Source organism: Copadichromis virginalis, linkage group LG12 (genome assembly GCF_057382275.1).
Source record: "Copadichromis virginalis isolate Kocher_CV1m ecotype Utaka linkage group LG12, C_Virginalis_male_GT1.1, whole genome shotgun sequence".
Taxonomy (NCBI): domain Eukaryota; kingdom Metazoa; phylum Chordata; class Actinopteri; order Cichliformes; family Cichlidae; genus Copadichromis; species Copadichromis virginalis.
Window position 1 is genome coordinate 14644186 of NC_140629.1, and position 26124 is coordinate 14670309.

At 40.7% G+C, this 26124-nt stretch overlaps 1 protein-coding gene across 4 annotated transcripts in view; it reads right to left on the reverse strand.

Annotated features, from left to right (window-relative positions):
- The window catches only part of LOC146696646 (multivesicular body subunit 12B-like), a 53508-nt gene that overhangs the window by 15130 nt on the left and 12254 nt on the right, over positions 1-26124 (reverse strand). The window contains exons 1-7 of one of the 4 annotated variants that reach the window (XM_085474858.1): positions 20369-20438; positions 18827-18928; positions 10257-10352; positions 8368-8458; positions 7187-7316; positions 6947-7057; positions 780-829 (exon numbers count right to left, since the gene is read on the reverse strand). In XM_085474858.1, coding sequence (XP_085330984.1) covers positions 780-829; positions 6947-7057; positions 7187-7316; positions 8368-8458; positions 10257-10352; positions 18827-18919 — 571 coding nt within the window. In that variant the 5' untranslated portion in view covers positions 18920-18928; positions 20369-20438. The other 3 variants (XM_085474855.1, XM_085474857.1, XM_085474859.1) reach the window with 3 other exon arrangements.

Genomic DNA, 26124 nt, shown 5'->3' on the forward strand with positions numbered 1-26124 from the left:
GTGTAGCACGGCTATAGCCTGGGACTCTGCTGGAGCAGCAGGAGGATTCCTCACCACATGGTGTCTCTCTCCAGCTGGATAAAAACCTGCCTCATTCACCTCGTGTGGCTCACACACTCTTTTAGACTTGAACGTCTCAGCCGGCTCTGACTCGGTGGTGCTTAGGCTGTCATAGTCTAAGCTCTGTTTCCTAATGAATTAGCCTTTTTTGTGTGTGTGCGTGTGTATGTGTGTGTGTGCGCGTGTTTTAGTCACGGAGCATTGCAACTGTTGTTGAGTTTCTCCTTGACAAAGCCAAAGGAATACCTCCAGTGCATGCAAAGGTGCATATGTAAGTATGGCATGTGACGGACCGTCTTTGACAGCTGTTAAATGTTCTCTTGAGCATAATGCCGAGCTCCTCCGGGAAGCCACGTTCTCTGAGACGAGCAAAGCTCTGTCCAGCATCCAGCAGTGAGAACATCTGAGACAGAGCATTTGTAGATCAAGTGCCACCGGAGCTGCTTTTCCAAGTACAGACAGAAATTTGTGTTGTTTTTACAAACGGCAAAAACGACACAGAAAGCATTAAGCATTATATCAACTTTGACAGCAGTTTAACAGCATAGTGCATTCTGGGAAATATTCAAATATTCACTTCATGTAATTGTCTATAGTGACAGCATCATAAATAGCACTGACAAGCATATTTGTGTGTGTGTGTGTGTGTGTGTGTGTGTGTGTGTGTGTGTGTGTGTGTGTGTGTGTGTGTGTGTGTGTGTGAGTGAGACACCTTTTACCTGTCATGGTGTAGAGTCCAGTGCCGTGACGCTCAGAGTAAATCCTCGAGCTGGAGAGAGAAAAAAAGCAACAATATTCAGTCACGTTACACACAAGAAAAATGCTTGTTAACTTTGTGTTTTGGAACACCTGTGCTCCCAAAGACATCCCTCGGGAATTCAAATATAATAAAGCAGGAAATTTATTTACGGATTAAAAGCATTAGAACTCCTCCAAAATACAAAGGGCTTTCTAAAATGTCCAAAGGCAAAACAGAGCACTGAAATAACAGGGTGAACTTGAAGAGGAGAAATGATCGAAGTTAAACTGTGCCTCAGCTGCCCAGGGGCTCGAGCAGACCTTTAGCAGGGGTTTGGAGCAGGATCTTGTTAATTCTGGAGGAACTGAGAGATTCCATTATTCAAGGCAAGTCTGTTTTTTTCCCTCTTCTCTCCCTCTTTCAAGGCCTTGTATTACAGAAAACAGCACAGAATGCACTTTGCGGGGAGTTGAAGTTAACAAACCATATAAGATTGAAATCCTCATCAATCAAGCTATCATGAATTACACCCTGTGACTCACCCCTACGGATCGATAAATCCACAGCAAGCAGTGGTGGTGCTGGTGGGGGGAATTCACAGCTTCAAGAGAGCTGCATAACATGACATGCTTTGTAGGTAAAGGGAGCAACGATGGCATTATAAAACAAATGCTCTTATAACGATAATGCAAAGCAGTTGGTGATATCAATAAAAAAAGGGGGAATTGCTTTCATTAGAGCACACGCGAGTTTGTTGTTAGAGACCACGAACAAGACAAGTCGGTTATAAAAGGAATCTGAATTATAACGCAGACAGGACAGGTTCTGGGAGTGAGCAGGTGTGAAGCTGCAAATAACAAAGTGCGTTCTGCGTATTATGTACTGTTTTTGGTGTGTTTATGGGAAAAAACATAATCAATTTTTCACTGACGGAGAGTGTAAAACTTTAAAAAAAATTAAGACTAAAGCCGGATCTGCACATTCTATTAGTACGTGTGCAAGTTGTGACTTGCAAAGACTCGTATCTACGGACGACATAAATAAATGCAATAATTTCCATCAAGAGCAATAAAACAAGACTCGTGACAGGCTGTGGTATTTATGAGCTGAAGCCTGCAACTCAGATTTATTTGCAATGAAAGGGTCGACTTTTTCTCCTCCTCATTTACATCAGCATTTGGCCATGTTAAATCCAGGCCAATGGTGAATTTTTAAAAGGTTGGCATCAATCTTGTGGGAACGATTGCCATATTCAAGGCAGACTTCTTTTACCCTGCAAAGGTTGATTCCACAGCTGAGGAGCTGAGGAAGAAAGGTGCGCGTCTCTCAAAGCACAGAGACGTCCCTCGGAGTGATAAAGTGGAGGCAAACGGTTTAAATGTCTTTTAAGGGATCGCAGTTTGTGGTGTTATATTAGCGCTCGGAGGAGACGCAGAGAGCAGGGAGCTCCGCATTAAGTCTGGCTATTTATCTGTGAACCTAAAAAGTGAATGTGGTACTCGTGGAAATCCCTACTAGGCTCGTGGAATACTGTTCCACAGGCAACCTCCAGGGTTTCTTTTCCCATCTGTTTGAAAAGCTCAAAACTGTCTCAGTCCAAATTGGTGATTTCTAAATACAATTTTAGGTGGATTGGAGAGGGTAACATATGGCAAATCAATTAGACAACTAATTCTTAAAACAAAACAGGAAAAAAAAAACATGGCAAGTGCATTTGCTAATCAACAGCAGTGTTATGTTGGCCACAGGAGTTTTGACAACAATTAATCCTCATTTCAGGCAAGGAGAGCCATATTGACACATATTCCTAATTTGAATATTCAATTATGGTGTAGTTCCTCATGAAATTAGAGTAAAACTGGGAACGCGGCCTGATAGATTTACACAATTACAACGTGGATCAAGAGTTCCCCGTGAAATCTGCCCGAGTTAAAATCAGTTAAAATAAGAAAGCAAACCAAAGCACAAAGGATTATTCGACAACATGAATTACGATTCAGTGGTGTTCGTTTTTTGTTGTTACAAATAGCAAATGCGGAAAAGAGTTGTCTACTTAAAAAAAAAAAAAGGAGGAGAAGAGAAAGTGGAAGAGACAGTGGCGACAGACAGGCAGGTAGGTAAGATGAGAATGAGAGTAATATCACTGACTGAAGAGCCAGAGCTGCGATACAGAGAGCTGGAAGCTCTTGTTTTGACACACATCCAGCCTTTGCCGTGACAACATCTCCACACCTTCCTCTATGTGCCAACAGTGCTGCTTTGTGGGAGCTGCTTTCTCACCCATCATTATCCTTCTTTAAGTTCAGTGTCAGGTGTTGAAAAGAGAATCTCTTAGACTTTGGTGGCAAATCACCGAGTAGTCTCTGCCCATCAGATCTTAGCTGATCATTCGATCATTTCTGGCACCACTCTGCATCCATTCGCTTGATCTCGGCTAGTTTTTGCAACTTTTTCCAAAACGTAGCAAAGTAATGAGTGAGATTGAGCCGGGAAGGATTGTTCTTCAACACTTCAGACAGGGGATCTGTCATGCGACACGCTGACAGTCACCGTGTCTCTTTCTCTCAAGAGTTGTGTGCAGTGGGAAGTCTTGGTTAACCAGCGTGCAATGAAAGCTGATACAATAATCGTGCGGAGCAGCAGCAACGCGTGGAGTGTCACAGGTAGAAGACTGTGCAATCCTAAATGTATTGATACGCGTGCCATTTCTGACACTGATGACTATCGAGCCTTCAGGTGTTAAAGGCAAAAAAACCTCTGAAATGGAAGAAAAAGAGACTTTGCCTTGACATTTTTATCACTGCACAGATTGATTTAAAAAGTGTCCGTGTGTACAGTGGCCCATTATTTTAAGAGAAATGTCAAAAACCTTGATTCTGAGTGAGGCAAAAGAAATTGCAATGTTAGAATAAGGCTAATTTATGCTAGCAGTCACTGCAGAGGTCAGATACCAGCTTCAACAATGACAGTTTTATCAGGAGAACAAATGGCAGCGTTGGTCAGGAGGAGGAAGCAGGGAGATACTTTACTGGCCACATTAAAAGGCTGGCCGGATGGTGCTGTTTTTTCCCCCCTAACATTATAAAGTCAGGGACTTGCTGATACGGTCAGTCTTGACAGAGAACAAGCTGAAGTGGTTGACATCAACCTGCTGCCATGAATGGAATCAGAACACCGTCTCGGGTTGAGACGCTTCAGACAAACCTGATAAAGAGACGTTAAGCACACAGTGTTTAAACGTATTTGCGCAGCAGACGGCTCAGCGGGCCTCCTCCCTATAACTTTTAGTTGCTCAATATGGCACAACAGCCTGAGCCAGTGAGAAACAAGCATTTCAGCTTTACTGTTTATCCATAATTTTAACTACTAAACTGCATGAGGAAAATAAATTATTGCATTACAAATCCCCAACATTCCTTTTTGCAGTTTTACAAGCACCTGCTAGAGTCTTGCATTCCTCTAGAAGCAGAGCTTCTTTAAGGCACCAAGGACTTTTTCTGAACTTGTTAGAGCAGCGTCCTCTGATTTTGCACCTGGGTCACGAAATAAAGTTCAAACTCACTAAATCAGAATACTTTTTGTCTCCCTGGGAGAATTCAGAGCCCATATAAAAACTGTGCAACTGCTGTTCACTTTATGTTTTGTGTTACGTTACTTGTTGAGTTCCTTTGTTTGCTTATGTTGTCATTTATATGGTGTCCTCTCTATGACAGATCTCACTAGAAACAGAGATTTTAATCTCAAGGTTCCTAATGCTTAAATGAAAGTTGAATTTAAAAAATCGGACTTGTTTAGGACTTTCCTTCACGCTGAATAGAAAGTAGATCACATTTTAACACCTGTCTGATTAACATAAAACCTGAAATATGATGAAAAACCATTTCTTTGTTTATTATCTGTAGCACTTCACAGTAGTCAATAACAATTTTTATTACATGTATGAATTTAATGCCTCCTGGACACAGCAAACAAGCCAGAAGTCCAATGAATAATTTCAGTCTCAGTCTTTTTTTTAGGTTTTGCAACCCCAGTCACACAGGGTGAGGCAAGTTTCCATGGCTGTTTCCTTTATACTGATAATTTTATAAACTAATTATAAAAGAGACTCGTTACAATAATCATGAAGGTAAATAATTACTTGAAGCCATAATTCTAGTATAAATTTCCCTATACTGTGCTTAGCAGTAGTAAGAGTGGTTAAAATAGGTCTGATGGCACTGACTGAACCTCTGAGTCACGCCAAAGAAAAGCCCTCACCAGGCTCATTATTTCACACAGAAACCACTTATAACGAGTATTAGTGCCCACGAAAGAAAAGCTAAAGTGCTTTAAGATTTTTGCAAATTCAATTTCGGACTCTTAAAGCGAAACCGAAACTTCTCAGCCCCTGCGTTTTACAGCTGACAAAAACGATACAAAAGCAATTTAAATATAACACCTTGGCCTCGATGCAGTAACTGCGCGTGTCCCGTAATGATGCAACGCTCTGCAGTTACTGCAGCTCTGTTGCCGCCGAAAAAACCTGATTTGCGGTTTACGTTTGTATACAACCCTAACGAGCTCTCGCCGCCCGAGGCAACGTAACATTTGAGAGGGATCACTGCAGCTTTCAAAATTATAAGGGTCATTAAAAATTTATACATTATTGACTGTATTTAAAACATCTTTTCCACTGACTGTAAAGAGCACTTAAATTTAAGAGGTGCTATTCTCCAACGGCCATAAACTTGTAATAGATAGCCCGAAGGAGGCGTGAAGGAGAGAATTTTCTCTTGCTGAATATGAATAAAGTATAGTGGGGTAACACTGCACAGACAGTTACACTGTGTTACTGTACTTCTTCAGGGAATCGGTGCTTGTTGAGGAGCTGTTTATAAATCACTGTGTCAAACTATCTTATCTGTGACTTAAAAAAAATTACAGAACTATTTATGGCTCTATGTATGGCTGTCTGAAGTACATGTAAGAACTGCTACTGTGTAAATTGCGTCGGTGCATTACGGAGGGAAATACTCTCAAAAGAAGAGTCTGACTGTGGAATGAATTTTAATGTTAACACAAAAACAGCGGCCTGTGATCTCAGCAGGCATCAAGAGTAAGGGGGGGCAGTGGGTGTGTGAGTCGCTTCGAGGTACAATTTATTCCAACCTCTGTGCCTCACCAACTTGAAAGTGGGCTTCAAAAGAACTGAGGATTACCGGCAAGAGAGCTGTGAAGGCGCACGTGGGCCCGAGCACTCGATCTAACTTCATCACATCAAAGATTATTGACCATCGGCTTCCAAAATATGCACCATTCACAAAACTCCACGTGGTCTGAACCTGGGGTTTTGAATCCACAGCCTTCCAGTTTTAATGGTTCTCACCCCACTGCACAGCCACGGCGAACAGAAGCTCTGTTTTGAATACTCCTGCTGGTGGCTTCCACCGCTCTGGCCTGCTGCAGCTTTTACTCAGCCCGGCACAGGATGGCAGAACGTAGCACTTCAAGCTGGCAAAGACGTCAGATCGCTGTGCCAAGCTTCACCCTCCACAGCACCGCCACACCAAAGGAGTCTCGATTGTTTATTTACAATTTGCTGTGGAAATCCCCAGCTCTTCACTGCGATAAATAATTGAGCTGTTTGCTCTGGACACAGTACAAAGGTTTGCTCCGTTCACTCGGAGGCCCGAGGCAGAGGAAGCCGGAGCAGCATGAGCAGAGGCGGGGACACACGAATACCAGCGTGGAGGAGATCTTGGTGCTCTCCCTTCCTCTGCAGCTGTCGCTCCCTCTCCGGGCTACATCTCCTCTTTTTTTTGTCTGCAAACTACAACCCTCTTGTCACCGCAGTCGGAGGAGCGACCTCCCTCTGCCTCCTGGGACACTACACAAATAGCAGGAGTTTAGCCCTCATTGAACTTCTGTTCTTGTTCAGGGGTTCCTGTCTAGTTAGCCCCGTCTATCCAGTTCACCCTCGCTACCTTGTTGTCCAGCAGCAACCTTTACAGCAGATTGCCCAGGAGTGATCAATTGCTCGTGTCTTTGTTGGCGTACAAGAGGCACAGGAGCGTAACAAAAGCTCACAAGCGCAGGAAATGAAAAGTAAGGCAAGGAGGAAAAGTTAAAACCTGAGACGCACAGCTGAATATTGTGGCGGGGCGTTACCTCGCTGTGCTGGGTCGGGCGTCGCTTTCGACCCTGCCGGACGTGACTCTAGACGGCTGACGCTGGTGAACATCTCCCAACCGATACCATATTCCCATGTTGTTTAGTTCGCTGTGTACGAAAAAAAGCCACACAACAGCTTGGTTAGCAGTTTTACCTGCAAATGGCAAAATGATTGCGACGAAAAGAAAAGTTACAAAACTTCACGATTTCATTCATTCCCGCTGTCAAATAGCTCACCCTACACAGGTGTAGTTAACAAGATGGGTCTTGGACTTTGCCGTGATCTGGATGTCACATACAGCTGTCTTCGCATCCTCACGAGGGCTCATTTTCACACAGAGCCTCCTCTTCCTCATGGCAGCTTCCTCTGATGAGTCAAGTACATATGAGGATGTCAGAGAGAAATTGTTAGTTGATTATTCAGTTCTGTTTTCTCCACAGTTTGGGGCTAAAGAAAAGGAAAAAAAAAACCTGTCGACAGTTTGAGCCTCTAGGAAAAAATATATATTCACAAATCCCATTTATGCTTTGCTATTTAGTCATTACCATCCTCCGAATAAAAGATGAGCTAATATCAGTTTGTGGGTGACTTGCTGTGCTCAAAGTGGAAATGAGTGGACACTGGAAAGCCACAAAATTCACATGTGTTATTATCATTTTTATCACTTTAGTAGGTAAAATGACAGAACTAAGTGAATCCTCCATCAGCTTTAGAGCACAACGGGGATTTAAACTCAATATTCTAGATAGAAACTCATACATAATGTCACATGTATACATTAAACATGGATTCACATAAAGTAATAAAACATTAAATTACAACATAGCCAAACAAAACATAATCTCTTTTCTTCATTCTGGCAAAAAGAAAAAAGAAAAAAAAAACACATTGCCATGCTTTCCCTATATTGCATCTGTGCCTTGCTCATTTATTTCCCCAGCAACACTAGAAAGTGCAGTGTAAATGCAATGATAATAAAAATAATAAACAAGCTGTCCTCACTCCCCACACCAAAATATTATTACATTTCCACGGCGTGGATAGTGAGGGGGAAATACGTAGCACTCAAAAAGCACTAAAGCATTGGGGAATGCATTTCATTAATATTAGATAACCCCCATCCACTCGTCCTCTCCCCAAATAAATACATAAATAAGGCCCTCATAAAGAAAAGCACAGCTCCAGCTGAGATAAACAATGACTCATGATTCTCTTCTCTTGTACCTCCAGGGCAAAATGTTTATTTTATTCCCACAGCCTGCCATAAATTAAGCTAACCTGCACCCATAAAACATTCACTATCTCAAGCAAAGCTGCCCCTGAGGACCTCGGCATAAGCTGGTCGGAGAGTGGTGGGGGAAAAAAACAAGCAAGAGGAAGGGAGCGAGCCTGTGGTCGGTATTGACTGTTTACCTACTTGTGTCCATTGTTTCTTGCAGTGGTGTGAACGACTCTGGCAGGGCGTCTTTAATATCAGTCAGCTTCATGTCCACGACAACATCGGGCCCCTGCACGAACGACAGCGCGGAGGCAGCAACTTTTAAAAATAATATATGCAAATGCAACTTTGGAAAGGACAGAGAGCAAGAATGAGAAAAAGGTTAGTCATTTTTTTGGGTACTCAGGGAGGAAAATGTAGAGATAATAGACTCAATGATTTACTAAAAGCTCAAGAAGTCTCTAAAGAGAATGGTTGACAAAATAGCTCACGTAATTACTCTCTAATAGCTTTTTCTGGAGTGAGAGAATGCATGTGTGAACTTGTAATCATTCTCAACCTTTTGGCGAGAAGCTATGGGGTGATGGGAGACAGAGCAGGCAGTCTGATCAACAGAATGGGACTAGTTAAAAATAATCACGGACTGTGTAGCTGACATTTTCAAGCATGACTCTTCCCTGTCTCCCATTACATTTTCATTTTTTGCCATAATAAATTGCAATAATACACAGCGGCAGTAGAGAGTGGGGCGAGCCAGGCGTGACTTGATGCGTCCGAAAAGCCTGGATTCCACTGCCACTGTTGCCCGACAGTCATTACCATTAGAGACATTTTTTATTCATAGTTTTTACACTGACGTAAGGAGGAATATGGATGAATGTTATTACTATGCATGAAACCTTTTTTTTAGTGTTTCCCCCCCTTTCTTTTTCCGGGGAGAATTTTTCCTTTGCAAACTGACAAAGGGGGCTATCTACCTTCAACCTAGAGTATGATAAATCACAAACTATTTACTTCTCCCCACATAATACAGGGGCTAATTCTACAGAATCTGTTTTTGTCATAGACAATTACAGTGGGAGCTCCAATGACTGGCAGACAAAATAGCCTTTGTTGATGGCTCTGTCATGTTTTATTTGCGTCAAAGTCTTCAAAACAATGTGGACACGCATTTTAAGATAATATACAGGAACTAGGGGAAGGCCATTTGTATGCTATATACTAAACCGAGGGCCAGATTGAGCTCCGGCACGAGGCAGCCGCTGCCAGGTTGCCTGACTTTAAGGGGGATGCTGAAAAAGAATCGGACTCGATTAAGTCCTAAAATTGAGCTGATGCAAAGTAATAACAAAAATGCAGGTTTTGTTTACTGCCTGCACCGTCCACCTGCAACCCACGGAAACTTAATTAATAGACGACCAATAGTAAGCTGTATGCGCTGAGGTTAGACAGGTTGATTATCCTGGCAATGTAAGCAGGTGTATTTATGGCCACAGAGCAGCTGACAGCCAAGCAGAAACACATCAGCTGTAGGCTGCAGGCAGGAGAGGAGTCAAAAAAATGCCCCAACAGCATTATGAGAAATACAATGCAAAGATCATTTCAGCCACAGAGGAGTCGTGGCTACTCAAATCAGGAGCTCTCTCTCTGTAAATATATATATATCCTACAGCATTTTCTCTTGCATAAATAGGAGGCATTTTCTGATTCAAATATTATATGTACATAAGCTTTGGTAACCATGGCTGCTGCTGATCAGATAAATTGGAATAGTTAAAATGCAGCTCATTGCTATTTCATGAATAAACATAAATAATATCTTCGAGGGCCACCAACATGAAAAATACCTCTTCCAGGTATTATCCATCCAGAATATGCATGCATATCCATTTTATCGAAAACTTTAAAACTGCACTACCAGTCCTGGCTTTTTTAAAGCGGGACAAACACAAGGCCTATTAAGATATTCTGGCAGCAAAAAGTGAGCTAATGACCATTGGCATACAACAATCAAAAAAGAAGGTGCAGCAGATGAGGAGCTAGTGCAGAGCACATAGGAAAAGGGAGAAGTTTACATTCACGCTTACAGTTTTCCTGGTGAAACAGAGGTAGCGTGTGACCTTGGATTTGAATAAGCTGTCCTTCCTCAGGTCGGCGTCAGAGCCATCTGTTGTTTGTGCAACCTACGTGGAAAAAATAGGGGAAAAAAAAAACAAGGAGAGAGAAAACATGCAGGAGGTGGGATAAAGTTAATGTATGTATGCCATGAGCGTGCTGCTTTTGCCTCTTCCTTTGCATACTAGCCTTAATTAACGCTTGCCTACACTACTGCTCCATCTCATTAGTGCTCTGCGTGGGTAAAGAAGTCTTAGCCTCCAAAAAGGTGGCTAAAAATATCATCTCTTGGGACTTGGCTGATTAAAGATGCCCTGACAAGGATCTGCTCTAATAAGGGAGGCAAACTTCAACGTGGGAAAGCAGGGAATATATTTATGGTAAATGTGGAATGTATCTTTTAAAAAAAAATAAACCTTCTGTAATGTATCCAGAGTGAAGACGTGGGTAAACTGAGACTGAGACACTGCGCACACAGCACGAGTAGTTTTACTTTATTTAAGGAGACAGCTTTTTCTAAGAATAAATTACAAAGAATTTAAAGTCTGATTTCAAAGACCCGAGCCGCTTGCCCTTGTACAACAGGCTCATTCATAGTTGTAAACAAGCAGTAGAGTCAGTAAAAAAAAAGAGAGATTGCATCAAATTGACAGCATGTGGGTACCACAAGTCAACCTCAAGGTCCTATACTGCATTGCTATGTAAATTTAGGTATGCAGGGCAGAGTGATAAAGCAAAATATAACCTGCAGACTGCATCGCAGAGACTCTTCCATCGTTCGAGCAAACATGCTTGGCTGAAGCGTCATGTTCCATTGGCTACCATGTGAGAATAACCTAAATAACTGCCAGAGTTACTTTCTAAAGGGATCCTTTACAAAGAAGAGTCAATCTAATGAGGTTCATTCAAATGAAGAAGTCATAGATCTCTGCACCCACCCACACACATTACCCCCTTGACAATAATGATGAATGACCCCGGTGACTGGTTGAGGGGGGGGGGGACATGGTATGGGTTTCATGCAAAACCACCACTGACTAGATGGGATGAGAGCAGAGGCTAGAGTGGGGAACAGAGACAGATAGTAGGATGAGAAGAGAGAAAGAGGAGAAGATGAGCAGAGAGAGGGATTGCAGGGCCTCTCCACAGCAGTTCCATGAAAGGTCCCAGAAGGAGCCAATACATCACCAGCCTCTCTTACTTCCTTACAAGACAACCCGTCTTGGCCACCTTTTTCCAGGTCAGTAGCCAGCGCATCCTGTCAGCGTAAACAAAGGGCTCGCTTTGTGAAACCCAAAGTCAAGTTGAGGAGTAACGAGGGCACGGTCCTCTGAGGAGGCACCTCAGGCATCATCCTGCCACAGCCGCCGGCAGCAAGAACGCGACGCAGCTTGAATTTGAAACGCCAACCGCTGAGCCACGGCAGCAAAAGCATGTGTGAACTTGTAGTGGATCTTGTCTAATACATACACGAGTGCCACTGTATGGCGCCGTCATTACACAGACTTCAATGAGAAGAATGTCACCTGTCTGATAAGAGATATCACACCTCTGATATTGAAATATGGTCGTGTCATTTGATTTAAAATGCAATGTCAGATTCAACTACTGCTTCTTAAAAGCTTATGCTCGCAGTGATCTGAAAGCCCACCGATGAAACAAGTCTTTAGGGGGTATTGAATATTCCTATGAAGCATCTCTGGAGACAGACATAAGCAGCAAGATGCCATGAAGCACTGAGAGACACAGCTGTGAATACAGATATAAAGGCATAAAATCAAAACTCTCTGGAGAGTAAAACCAGGTGAAGAGAAAATATACGAGGCACAGGGAAACAAAGAAAAACACAGAAGCTGAGAAGTATTTCAGATCTTATTTTAAAATAAATCAGCTTCTGACAATATATTAAAAAAACACACACACTGTGGCTATTTACAGGTTTTTAACTCTATTTGGGGGGTCTGTAAAATAGCGTAAAAGCGCACACATTTTAATGATTAAAAATAACTATTAAGTTCCTGTTGCTTTGAGGCCCACCTTATTAACAGACCCGTGACAGCTGGACAGACTAAATGAGGAGTAGATCAAGTACTTAAAATATGTGTGTGAGTATGCACAGTACTCTCATACAACACTGAAATGACTTCCATCATTACAATTTATTCCTCTGATAAAGCCTTTATAAGCTATGTTTGCTGTTCTGTTTGTCTGCCTGTCATTAGGACCATGGAAAAAACTACCAAGAAAACCTGAGAAGTGGAGCACATGGGTACACATGGGTGCCCTTTACATTTGGGCCATTTTAAAGAAAAATCACTTTCTTCAAAACGGCTGAATACAGCATTTGCCTTGGTAGAGTTTTTGCCCCTTAAATCCCCTTGTGTGTGTGTGTGTATAATATAATAATATATATCAGGGTAGGCTAATGAAAATCCAGCTGAGTGACATGAAAACATAATGACCCACACCCAGTCCTTGTTTATTGGTTTGCATTTACAATTTAACACTTATCCTTATTGTCCTTCAGTATTCCAGTTCTGACATTGCCCCTGTGAGCATACGCCACAGACAGATAGATTTAGTTGTATCTACATGGTAGTTATAGTGGCTGTCCTGCTGGCAGCTTGAGCTTGGACACAACAACAAATTTCCTCTTTGGGGACACTAAAGCATAAAGCAAAGTAAAACTACAGTTACATGATCCATTTGTTTCTTAAGTCCCATTTTGAAGCTTTGAGATACAACTTTCAGGTGCAATGCAACAAACTGGAAGTTGTGAAGGGGGCGGGTCCGACTATGAAGCCACCCATTGGCTAATGGCTTGTCAGTAACAAGTTGTTAGCCAATGATGGTTCAATGCGTGAACCCCAGATAATCCTCTCTGAAACAGTATGACCAAGATTTAAAAAACAGACATATTTTGTATAGACATACTCCAATACACAGTCCAATATTTCAGTTGGAAGTAGGGCTGCCACAAACGATTATTTTGATAGTCGACAAGTCACCGATTATTTTCAGATCATGCATCCATTGGACATAAAACGTACAGCTTATTGCACCAGCAGCATCTGCTCTTATATAACTATCATTAGCTTACAGCTTTAAGTGTTTAAGGTATGTGCTAACTAAAAAGAAAGACAAGATGATAGTTTATAAAAATTTTAATGAAATTTGCAGATTGTTTCGGTGGAGTTTAATAAACTCAGCCGTTGCTCCTTGCTATCTAAAATATAACAGGACACTGGAGTATATTCTCGAGTATCTCATACTTCTGATAATCAGTTGTCTGCTTGACGTTTATTCAGCTGTGTAAAAACTATAACTTTAATCTCAGCCAAACCGATTTACTCAGGAACAAATAAAATACTAAAAAAAAGCCAAACAATAACATTTTTAAGTTATCTAAGTGACTTATATATCATGTTTAACCTGAGTAGTGAAAGACGGCGTTGGGTTTGAAAACGATTTGCCGAGAGTCCGGTGTTCTCACCGGCTCTAATGAGCCTTGAACCCCGGCTAACGATCGAGCTGGTGGGTAACAGACGTCTCCGAAAACGTCGGAGCGCTTTTGAAAATATGTGGTTGTCTTGATAAACCAAGCAGATATTTGAAGTTTACACGGCTACATTCTTGCCTGAAAATATGTTAAATGTTTATTTTGTGACCCAGAAAGAATAATAAGCGTAATATTAAAACTAACTAGCTGCCGCCATTGCTGGAAACTGAGCAGGGCCGCGCGGTTCCTGAATTTGGACACAGCTACGATACCGGACACTGCTTCTTCTTCCTCTTTGGGGTTTAACGGCAGCTGGCATCCTTGTACATGCAGTGCTGCCATCTTCTGTTTCAGTCCGTTATTACACTCTTAAATCCAACTTCTTATTCCTGCATCTTTTGGGATCTTACAAAGCTTCAAACGACGCGTCGACTATTAAATTAGTCGTCGACGATTTTAATAGTCGACGTAATCGTGATTAGTCGACTAATCGTGGCAGCCCTAGTTGGAAGCAATGTCCATCATTACTATCTATGTCATACACCCAATAATTTGCTAATGCAAAGGATTTTCCTATTATTCAAGGAATAATAGGAAAACAGTTAACACTGGCGCCTCACAGCAACAAGGTCCTGAGTGTGACTCCACTATCTGGCTGGGGCCTTTCAGTGTGGAGTGTGGAGTACTCTCTGGGTACTCCAGCTTCCTCCCACAATCCAAAGACATGCAGTTAGTGGGGTTAGGTTAATTGATTATTCTAAAATTGCCCATAGGTGTGAATGTGAGTGTGAATGGTTGTCTGTCTCTAAGTGTTAGCCCTGCAATAGAGTCGCCCTGTGACAGCTGGGATAGGCTCCAGCCCCCCATCACCTTGATAAGGATAAGAGGATGGATAAGACGTATTCACTCTTTCTTACAATGCCTAAATGTTTTGTTCATGGTTGAAATAATTTACAGAGAGAGGAGGAGCATTAACAAGTACATAATAATGATGTGGGGCAGCTGCATATTGTTTGCTTGAGGCTGTGTTCAACTAGCCACTAGGTGGCCATTATGCAAATGTGCAGGGATGTAGACAAGCCATGCAAGAAACCCTGTTTTCCTAACAAGACATTTTGGACAGAGAATAACTTTTCTGGATGACCTTTGAACTTTGCAGGTGTTTGACAAGCACAAAAATAGTTTATGACAGAAAAAGAGGTAAACCCAAAAAGCATAATATGTGTACTTTAAAGAACTAAAGTCACTTTGAAATCTACTTGACTTTCTTGTTGAGATTCAGCGTGTGTGTTAAAGTGGGTGCTAAAGCGTGCGAGCAATTAGTTTAGCTGAAAGCAGAGCGGAAGAAGCTAGCTGCCATAGCTCCTTTGCAACCCATGAACAGAGCATGAGTGAGCAAGAGTCTACTCAGTGCGTTTGATGTTAGGTGGCTGCTGGTGCTTTAGCAAAGCTCCTGATCCCAGTGGAACAGTGTTTGATCTGGGCCTGCGCTCTCTCGTGTTGGAACAACCTGCTCAAGTTCAGAGATGTGAGCGTACGGTATCAGAGAGCAAAAGAGTAAATCAGCTCTTTGATCTGCTTTATAAAGTATATGGAAAGCATGGTGAACAGTCCGTATTAAGGAGGTATTTGAAAAGATTTCTTATATGAAAGGAGAAAAAAAATCAATACAGCTAATATCCTGAGACTTTCCCTCCTCAGTGGTGCATTAGTACACTGATACCAACTGCAGATATTTTTGTTTGTATTTCAAGTCTGCAGATGAAAGACCACATAGTGATGTTCGAAAAGATATTCTTGAAGATGGGACAAACGCATTTGAAATAGATCCTATGAGCCTGAAAGACCTTGAATCTTATCTTGGAGGATGACTTGCACTTAACTTTTTATTCTTTATGCTCTAATCTTGAATCATAACTTTTTAAAATTGACTTAAAAATTTGACAATAAAACCCTCTTAAAGGTTGTACTGCAGTCCTTCTTTTCTACAAACGAGTATCTTACTCTATCAGAAGCTACCATCTCAAATAGAGAAAGTCATCAGATTTATTAGGCAGCCAAAGTTTGTGGGTGATCCACTAACAACACACTAACGCTTAAAACCAACCACAGCCAGTTTAGTGACCAACGCAGGTCACAAAGCGCAGCTATGAGGTAGTTTAAAATAATCTACTAGCAACATCCCTGCAGCTAAGCACTGATAACTTGACACAACTAGGAGTCGACAGCCAACCTCTAGCACATTGGGAAGGCTGTACATAGGCACAATACTTTACATAAACTACATCCTAATTACAGCATGCTAACAAGCTTACAACAGTGCATTTAAGATTAACAATATCAAATTTCTCATATTTAGCAACTGCCATGTTGCTAAACACCATCTTAGTTCATTCTGGCAGCTGACCATTTCAACGCAAAGTGCAGCTGAGGCTGATTGGAGCATACACATTGTGATTAAGATTTATTTATTATGATACCCTTGCAACAGATCAATAGCATTAAGCTATGGCTCCAAGTGTAGCGACTCACACATTTGCTTGGTAAGCGAAAGGCATCTGGTATAAAAGCCTGCCAAATCCAACATGCAGAATTACACACTATGGTGACCCTTTGTGACAAGGGAGCAGCCCAAAGTAGCTCAGATGCTAACATTACCATTTGAAACTAAAGTAGTAACCTACTAAGTTTGGTCAATTAGTTCTACTAGCATGTTTTCATGCAGTAACAGTATTTCCTGCAAAAACAGAGTGAAATCAGATTTATATTTATTTTAAAAATTCGTTTTTAATTTTGCACTTCTCGTCTACCACCCTCTGGAACATACACAGTGTTTGCACACACAGCGTAAGGTGCAGTGGACTGGTAGAGAATGAAATCTGATTTCCCTGTGTTTGTTACTGTGTTGCGTGTACGCAGTTTCCGTGCCGATGGCTCCTTTCTGATGCCAACCCACCGTCATCTGCTCGATAGGAACAAGCTGAGTGTGTTGGGTGGAGCAGGAAGAGATAAAAACAGGGGGAAGAGGGAGGCTTTGGGGGCCTAATGAAAACAAAAGAAGCTTGAATAGGAAGAAGGGAAGAGGAAGAGAGATCTGCCCTTGAGCTTGTTTCGTGCTTTGATAAACTTGCGCACTGTCTTCTCTTTTTTTACCCTTTAAACTAAGTTACAAAAAAAAATCTAATTAAGCAGCCTACCCTGCACTACTTCACATTTCTGTTAATGGTGAAGATGCTGTGAGACTTGAACATAAAGAAAACATGAGGACAAAGTTAAATTATATGGGGATAAACCTAACATCATTAAACCTTTGCCTCTGGTGTGTCTACAACACTGGTGGCAACCAACGATGGCAATCCGTCTAATCATCAAAGTAAACTTTATGAATAAGTCATCTAGCAGATCTTACAAAAACACCTTGAAAGGGTGCCAACAGCCTGGGTGTGCATTATGCTACACAATCATTTTCAACTGTTACATGTGCAACTCAGTACAGAAAGCAAAATAAATCTTATTAGATCTCCAATTATGACAACAATCACTGATTAACAATTTGGATTCTGGTCCTATCACAAAAACACTTTAAAATGTTAAATGCATCATCAGGACAAAAAAGTGCTTTTTTACTGAACCTGTGATTTTTAAAAGAAATGAAATAAAGTGCAGACTTGCTCTCAGCCTGTTTTAGCAAACACACATGCAGGTGCCTATAGTTCAAAAAAATTACAAATGGGATATTTTGACCTTGGAGTCGATGTAATGAAATATGAAATATGAGTCACCTTGCTCTCGAGTTATTATGTTCACAAATTTAGGTGTCCACTTCACCTGGCCACCCACCCACCTACCCAGCATGATAATGACGATACCCCATCAGCCTTTCATGGGGTAAAAATCATCAGAACCTTAACAGGTGTGGTACAAAAAACAGTTACAGTTACTGTAAGTAATTATACCCATCATAATAACTATATGGGGTTACCACTGACAAAAGTGGCTAGGTGTCACCTCTGCTAATTTGACTCAGAACTGGATCTATCTACTGTATTTTCATCGTTGGCGCCTTATGGATAATTTTAATTAACTGGTTTTGTGTATGTTAATTATAGAATAGAATAGAATAGAATAGAATAGAATTCAACTTTATTGTCATTGCACATGCACAGGTACAGGGCAACGAAATGCAGTTTGCATCCATCCAGAAGTGCTTTAGTGATATAGATAAATTACAATATATATTAGCAATAATATAGATATGTGAGTATATTACAGAAATGGGTCTATTATGGTATGTTATAATGTACACGGTATGAAGTATGTTGTGAATATTCTATAACTATAAGTATGTACAGGCTGTAGTGAGTACAAGCTATGTACAGGATATGAACAGGATATAAATATGAAAAACTATACAGAATATGAAATAAATAACTTTACAGAATCTGGGATATACAGCTATACAGAAATGGGAACTATGCAAGTTGTAAACAGTTGTAGGATTAAAGATTATCGAATGTACAGAATGATTATTTACACAGAGCTATACAGTAGTGCAGTTAAGATAAGTGAGGGTGTAGATAGTTTCTACAGAGGCTATATAAAGTGCTAGTGGTTATATTATATGAACAGCCATAAAAATAGTCCATTTTTGGTGAATGACTTCTTTACTTGGAACTAATTAGTGAATATCTGGATATCTGAAAACTATGGATACAGCTTAATAACCAGGCTTGCCAGCATAAGGTGATAACAATCCACCCTTTCATCCATGTATGGTTTACATCATGGTGGCAGGCAAAATGCTAACACTGTGCGCCCCAGGGCAGCTGTGGCTACAATGTAGCTTGCCATCGCCAGTGTGTGAATGTGTGTGTGAATGGGTGAATGACTGAATGTAGTGTAAAGCGCTTTGGGGTCCTATGGACTAGAAAAGCGCTATACAAATGCAGGCCATTTACTGAACCTTCAGAATGCAATTGGTGATTTCATGGTGTACGTCAGTCTTTTATATATAAAACCTATACTCGGGATGTTTGTACTCACAACATAGTAGCCATCAGGGGCCTTGCTGGGTGAAGACACTACTCCAACTGCAGTGATGGGGTCTATGGGAAACTTGCTGCTGACTTCAGACATGTCGAAGCTCTGTTAGAAAAGCAGAAGAGTACCATTACAATTGGTACAATTGGTATCAACGGTTCTTTCTGCAGAGGTGAAACACACACATACACACACACACACACACACACACACACACACACACACACACACATATATATATGCGTGTGTGTGTGTGTGTGTGTGTGTGTATGTGTGTGTTTCACCTCTGGCAGTCATTACACAGAGGATGCACACAGACTTTCTTGGCTAAAATGGCCACAATATTGACTTCTTGATGAGGCTTATTAGGATCTAGAAGAAAAAGTGTCCGCCTAATCCAGGATCAAATGACAAGTGAGACCAGTGACAAAACAGCATTTGGAGACTACCCAATGACTTCACCAAATCACAAATTAGGGGGAGTGATCACATATTTTCAAGGAAGTCCCAATCAATTGCTATCTCTTCCTGTCTAAGGGAATTTTTTTCTAATGGGTATGCAAGCCTCTTACAGGGTAAGTGGCTTTACAAAAGGTTCCCTTGCGCAATTTTATTAGATTAGGTTTAAAACATTCTTGTACTAACTGACAAAGTTGCTGCATTCAATCTTGATATTTAGAAAATCTATTGCAATTAAGCTGATCAAATTAGGGGTTTTACTCCAGAAAACAGCTGTCTCTTTAACAAATGCTAGATAGCTGTACTTATTCAAATGAAACAGGATAGCAAATTAGCTAATAGATTGAAGAATCTCTTTGCAACATTCATTTGTTTAAAATGAGCTTTGTTTTTCCAGCACAAAAACAAGGCCTGGAGAACTTATCCAGGCAGATTAACTAAAAAAAGAGAAACCATTGCAAGCATATTGCATTTCCAAAGACAAAAATCACCATGAAATCCAAGATAGTATACAGTCTTAAATAGTACTGAAGAGCCAGTTTGTGGTTGTAAGTTATATGGAGAATTATAATATTATAATATTATAATAATAATCTTACAAATTATTTAAACATGTACCTGCGAACATTTTGCATATTGCTAACCTGTCAGGTCACAGGTGACAAACTTCAATAATTCTTATGTTAAGAACCATTATTAGAAACTATGCTCATAAAATTAAGACGCTAATGCGGTTTATGCTGTATCTGACAGTCATATTTACAAGCTAAGAGCAGTTCTTTGGCTAAAAAAAACCAACTTTCTGTTTAGCTAGCATACTTACTGGTTTTAGGGTTTAAATAGTTTTAGCTTTATCCTGTATCCATCTGGAAAGTGCTTATTTACAAGTGCCCAGTTACAACTGCTTTACCGAGAGGGGTGTGACGCAAACACAGCTCTAGTTAACGTCCAACATGCATCTTGTGTTATAAAACGCTAACGCCCGTCATATAGCAGTCTTACAAATTACCTGGAGACTTGAAACCCACCACAAACTCAACGGTGAGCTGACACAGAAGCTAAACCCAGAGTCCTTTGTGTTTTTACCTGCTAAAACGTCTCCCCCCGTTATCACTACCACTTTGTGAACTTTGGCCTTTACATGCCAACATGTAGCAAGGAAATACTTCCTGGTGTTCAAGGGAAGAAATTATTAACTACAGTCCAATATTTGGTCTTCCAAGAATATTTTTTTTCCTGTGATTTATTGTTTTATTAATAAATAAATAAATTAAACGATAAAAAAAACAAAATGGGACATTTTATTCAGCAAACGGCTTAGATATCAGTTGCTTAAAACAAACAAAACAAAAAAAAACAACTTAAATTAAGAACAAAGCATGCAAAGAATTTCAAGGCCTGCAATGCCAGGGTGTATTTTTTAGCAATAACCTACGTGATCCAATTTAGCTGTTGTAAGTAAATTAGGTTGTGCTTCACTAAATGGCTATCATTACATGGCTATATCTACAGGTCACGCCTCCTGGCAGTTGGTTGTCTCTCTAATAGTCACATGTCGTTTCTGTAATCAGATGAAAGTAAGACCAAGCCCAGTGTATTGACTTAGCTGTAACATTAGGATGTTCATGTCTCTCTGAGTGCAAAACTTGAAAGCCTCTTTGTAGACTGTCCAAAACACCAGCAGGCGGCAGATGCTTTCCCATCATCGAGTTTATTATTTCTGCCCCCACCATACCAATCAAATAAATTATTTCATTCTGCGACTATTATCCTAATGTACTGTATTCAAATCAAAGACTTGTTGCTCTGCTCTATGACATGGTGCCATATGCTGGCCGAATGTCACACGCAGTGAGATGTATTTATTGGCGATCGGTTTTCCTTCTGAAATTTATGAAGAGGGGGTGACTTTCAGAGGAAAGTGACACCCCATGTAACAAAAAAACATTTTAACACTTCCATTCATGTGGTTGATTTTACCAAGGATGCAGACAAAAATATTACCGCTTGCCTTTATAACCCTTCCTTTAAAAAATCTTTTCTGATGTTGATTGTCTCACTATCCAGTATATTAACATTTAATGAACATAAAAGACCTAGAGAAAATAAAATGTTTGCCTTTTACATTTTGTTTCAAATCTTACTGTCGATGCAGTGCGATGACAATTCGAATAATTCGCATAACATCTTTCATGATCCTCCAAATATATCTGATTATCAGATTTTACTCCTTTAAGTCATCATTTGAGTTTGTAATGGGGAGAATAGTTTGTCTTGCATAGCCTGTGGCTGACAGAATAAAACAAGTGTAAAGATCCTGGCATGTTGCAAACAGTGTTCTTCACGTCATACAACACAGCACTGATAACTGTGGCTAACTGTATGTCAGTTGGAGCTGCAATTAATTCCGGTGAGGAAGTTTACACAGTGGAAGAAGATTTTCCTACTTAGTAAGCCCCTGTAACACCCCGTATCATCACCACCACCAACCTCACACGCACCAGCACATGCTATCACATCAAGGTGTTGACAACCTACTGAAACGCGCTCGTTTTGGGCAGAGATTTGCAGTGGTGCTGAAGTTGATAAAATAAAATCTCAGGTGTTGGTAGGGAGAAAAGAGTAGACGGAGGGGGAAAAAACCCCAAAACAACAACACATGCTCCAGCTGCGAAGAGGTGCACCTGCTAAAGTAATGCTCTAATTATGGAATAGGTGATGAAACACTCATTGAGAGTCTGGAGATAGCAGCAACACATGCTAACTGTGAAAACCATCAGCTTTTACAGTGTTTTAATGTGTGGCACATTGCATGCTGAGGGTTGTGGGGTAAGATGAATGATGGCTGTGGCAGATTTCTGTGGGGGAGCAGCCAGTGTAGGACGCATAGCATTACAGCTGGCATTTTGAAAAGGTTCATTAAAACTGTGATTTCTCTGTTCACGCTTTGTTTCATGTATACTTTATGACACATCTCGCTTTAAAGTTGACCCCATAAATACTGGATCATCTTATCATGAGCAAAATATCATGCACACACACACACATTCTAGTAACAATCTTGTAGTCATGAGTGGTAATCAGTGGATGAAAGAAGAGCCCCTGGACTAAAATTATACCTTGGTGAATAACTTTGCACCTGAATGATTAAAGGAAAAAAAAAAAACAGCAAAGGTTTTCTTTTCCACGTGTAAAGGTCATTCACTGTGTTCAGTAATTTGCTGACACTAGACTAGGGAACAGAGATGGAGATTTCTGTGTTGCCACCCCGAGAGTAATAATATCCTATCTCAACTTGGGAAATCTACTGCGCCCCAACGTCCCCGTCACCCGCATGAGCCCATTATGGGCTATGTAGAAATCTGCAGGTCTCATTTTATATATAACCCTCAACCCCCTCCTCCTTGCTTTTCTACACATTAAAAAAAAAAAAAAACGTGTCTCCTGAATAGCTTATAATAACAAGCTTTAGGAAGCCTACCCTGAGCGTCCCCATAGAATACAGCCTCGCATGGCTCCATGATATCATGCTTCTCTCTAATTAAAGGTCAGTTTGGTCGAGTCTCATTGCTGCCCTGGCTGGAAAAAAACTCCCGAAACATGATGGCTTCTCCAAATGTGATTTAATTTTCCATTTATGCCATCTGTTTTCTTGGCCAAAGCACTGAATTGCACAAGTTGAAGATGTATGAACTGTCAGATTCACTCACTAATTCTTCATGTTTGCAGTTTAAAACAAATCATCCATAAAAAGAGGAGACTTCTTAAAATGCTTCTAGATAACGCGGCGCTATTTCCGACAAAGCTTGCTGTATCTCAGTAAAAACAGAACGCATTCATTTGGAAATCCTTTCAAATCCTTTCAAATCAAAGCATATTTAATAAGTTTAATATCAAAACTGTTTGAGTTTGAAATCAATATCTGCCACATGTTTTGTTTTTTAACAGCACATAAAAGTGATCTAATCCTAAAACAAACATCTGGTGAACATTTCACTGCAAATTAGGTTAACTGCAGGTCTGTAACGTGACTGGGTATAAACAGAGAGGCTGAGTCTTCCACAAGTAAAGACAGGGAGGGGTTCGCCACTCTTTTAACAACTGTTTCAAGTATTCCAACAATTTAGGAATAGCATTAGTCCAAGGAAAATTGAAAAAGATTACAGCTAACATTATTGTAATGTTAATGATATTAAGAATCTAATATCATTATAAGAATCCGAGAATCCAGAGATATCCTTGTACTTCAGGGGCAAAGCTAAAAACAAATGTTAAATTGCAATGATCCTCAGGCTCTTATTCAGTCTCCTTCATCTTCCTCTTTAGGGATCTGCTGTCTTCATCTCACCCTATCTCCTTGTATCCTCCTCATGTCAGACACACCTTCTGCATGTCTTCTCTCACTAAAGCCATAGACCTTCTCTTTTCCTCCTGCCTGAAAGCTCCATCTCTAATGTCCTTTGTCTAAGAGTTGGACTGCTTGTCTTAAATGTCCAAACCATCCCAGCTTTGCCCCTCTAACTTTGTCTCCAAACCGCCCAAGCTGAACTCTCTCACTGTAATAATTTCTAACCCTGTCCTTCCTGGTTACATCCAATGAAAATTTCAACATCTTCAACTCTGCCACCTCCAGCTCCACCTGATACAGTTCTGTTGTGGAAATCAATGCACCAGCTCGACAGACCAGAGTGAGCAGAGTTTGTCGCTTAAGCTATAAATGCAAGTTAAATCTGCATCAGGAGCTCATTTAAGTTGGAATTAAGCAAAATACAGTAGCACGCTGTCTTGTCTGGCTGAATAAAACTAGAAATTATTTCAGGAAATGATTGTTATACCGTTAAAATCCAGCATTTATGACAGCATAGCTGTGCATTAGTGCACACAAATGTGTAGGCATCATTAATGCTGAACAATATATACATATTTTATGATTTAGATAAGGTCTTCTTGTAACACCTACATTCTGCAGGTGTTACAACCAAATACATCTATAAAAGAGTCAAACAGGCCAATCTGCAGCATTTGGCAAACTCTGATCATAGAAAGGTAGAATAGCTTAACATACCACGTTTCCTTTTTCAAATCGTGCTACTGGGATCAGGTTTTAAATGAGCATGCAGTATATATATTTCAAGACGGAAACACTTTTTTTTTTCAATAACACGTGCTTCAGAGTTTAAATAATTCACACATCGTTAGATTCTGTAATTTACATCTTAAACAGTTTCCAACTTTTTTGGAGATGGCGTTGTACACAACTTCCAAAATCAACCGGTGGTTTTTATATATGGCCTCTAAGTTTCATTTGTGTATTTATACTTGTGCATGGATCTTATGTGACCGTCCTACTGTAAGTAATTGCTTCTGTAGTATATTACATTTGCTTATCTCTATCAGCTTACACTTTATTGCTCAACTTATCATTAAATGCACCCATACACGCACATGCATCTGTGCATGCAGACCACTAATGCATGCACACATACGTACACACAAACGCACACACACACACGCGCGCACACACATACACTTTCCTCCGTCTGGTGGGGAGTCTGGACTGCTCCGACTGACTGCGCCTCACTGCCCTTGTGCAGTGGTGTGCCAGTTGTGCCTTCCCCCATCGCTGTGAATGCCACCATCTGGTGTGCCACGTGGACATCATAATCTCCCCTTAATTACATTAGCAGTGCAATCAGTTACTGCATTACAAGGCCGGGCGAAGAGCTTTTAAATCTTGGAGGAAATCATAAATAATTGCACTAAGTACCCAGCGCCAGATGTGCGTGCCAACTTGGCTGGCATGAGATAAATAGTAACCTCAACAACGGTGTTCAGTATCCAGTCTGCAAATATTTTTTGGGCAGTACGATCCTGTCGTCCTTTGCTCTCAGCCCCGCCGTTGTCCTTTTCCTTCTGATTCTCTCACTTTGTGAAAGCACGCAGCGAGGCTAGGCACCTTAGACAGTCTGGTACCTGGTGCTTTTGTGCATCCCTGCAGCAGTTTGACGGATATAATGCAGGAAACCATCAAGTTTGCAACAAGGTGTTTCAGTGCATCGCAGTCCACCCCATTACGACACCCTTCATTCATTTCTCAGTTACATAATTAGATGTTCCTCAGGTATCTTGTGTAGAAATTGAAATTATTTATGAATTTTTGACTAGTTGCGTTAGGTGTATGTGTGTGTAGCTTGTGTGTAGCTTAACAAGACATCATACATTATGAGCTACTGTCACGTCTTTCACCTCAGAGGGAATGTCACGTTGTGTTGTACTTTTCACTCATCTTCCTGTCATGCTCTTAGCTGTTCACACTGATGCATATCTCACTCAGTTTATTGCCAGCATTAAGCTCTCTTGGCCATAGGCTACACAGGACAACCAGCAGAGTGGTCACTAAGCTGTGAAATTACAGGTACTCAAAACCATTTTTACTGGCAAGCTAATAAGTGCAATGTAACATTTCATTAAAACATTACTAGTGTTGTTATTGATAGATCTGTGTTTTTTTTCTAGTATGACATGTTAAAGCTTTCGCTGTATCTGTATCTCCAGTACAAACTTTAAAACCACATACTGTATTTAGTCTTCTGATCCAAATACTGTTTAAAAAATGCAAATATAACGGTTTGTGGAGGTAAGCATCAACGACACAGCTCTCAGTTCTCACTCCTTCTTTATTCGTCTCCAACATCAACTGCGCATATCGCGCCACAAAACACAGGAACACACTTCCTCTACACTGGGTGTGAGTGGAGCCCTCTAGTGGTCCACCACAGGTTGACGTTTTTTCTGAGGTAAATGGCCACTGCTGCAATACTTGGTTTTGCGCCTCCTGCCAA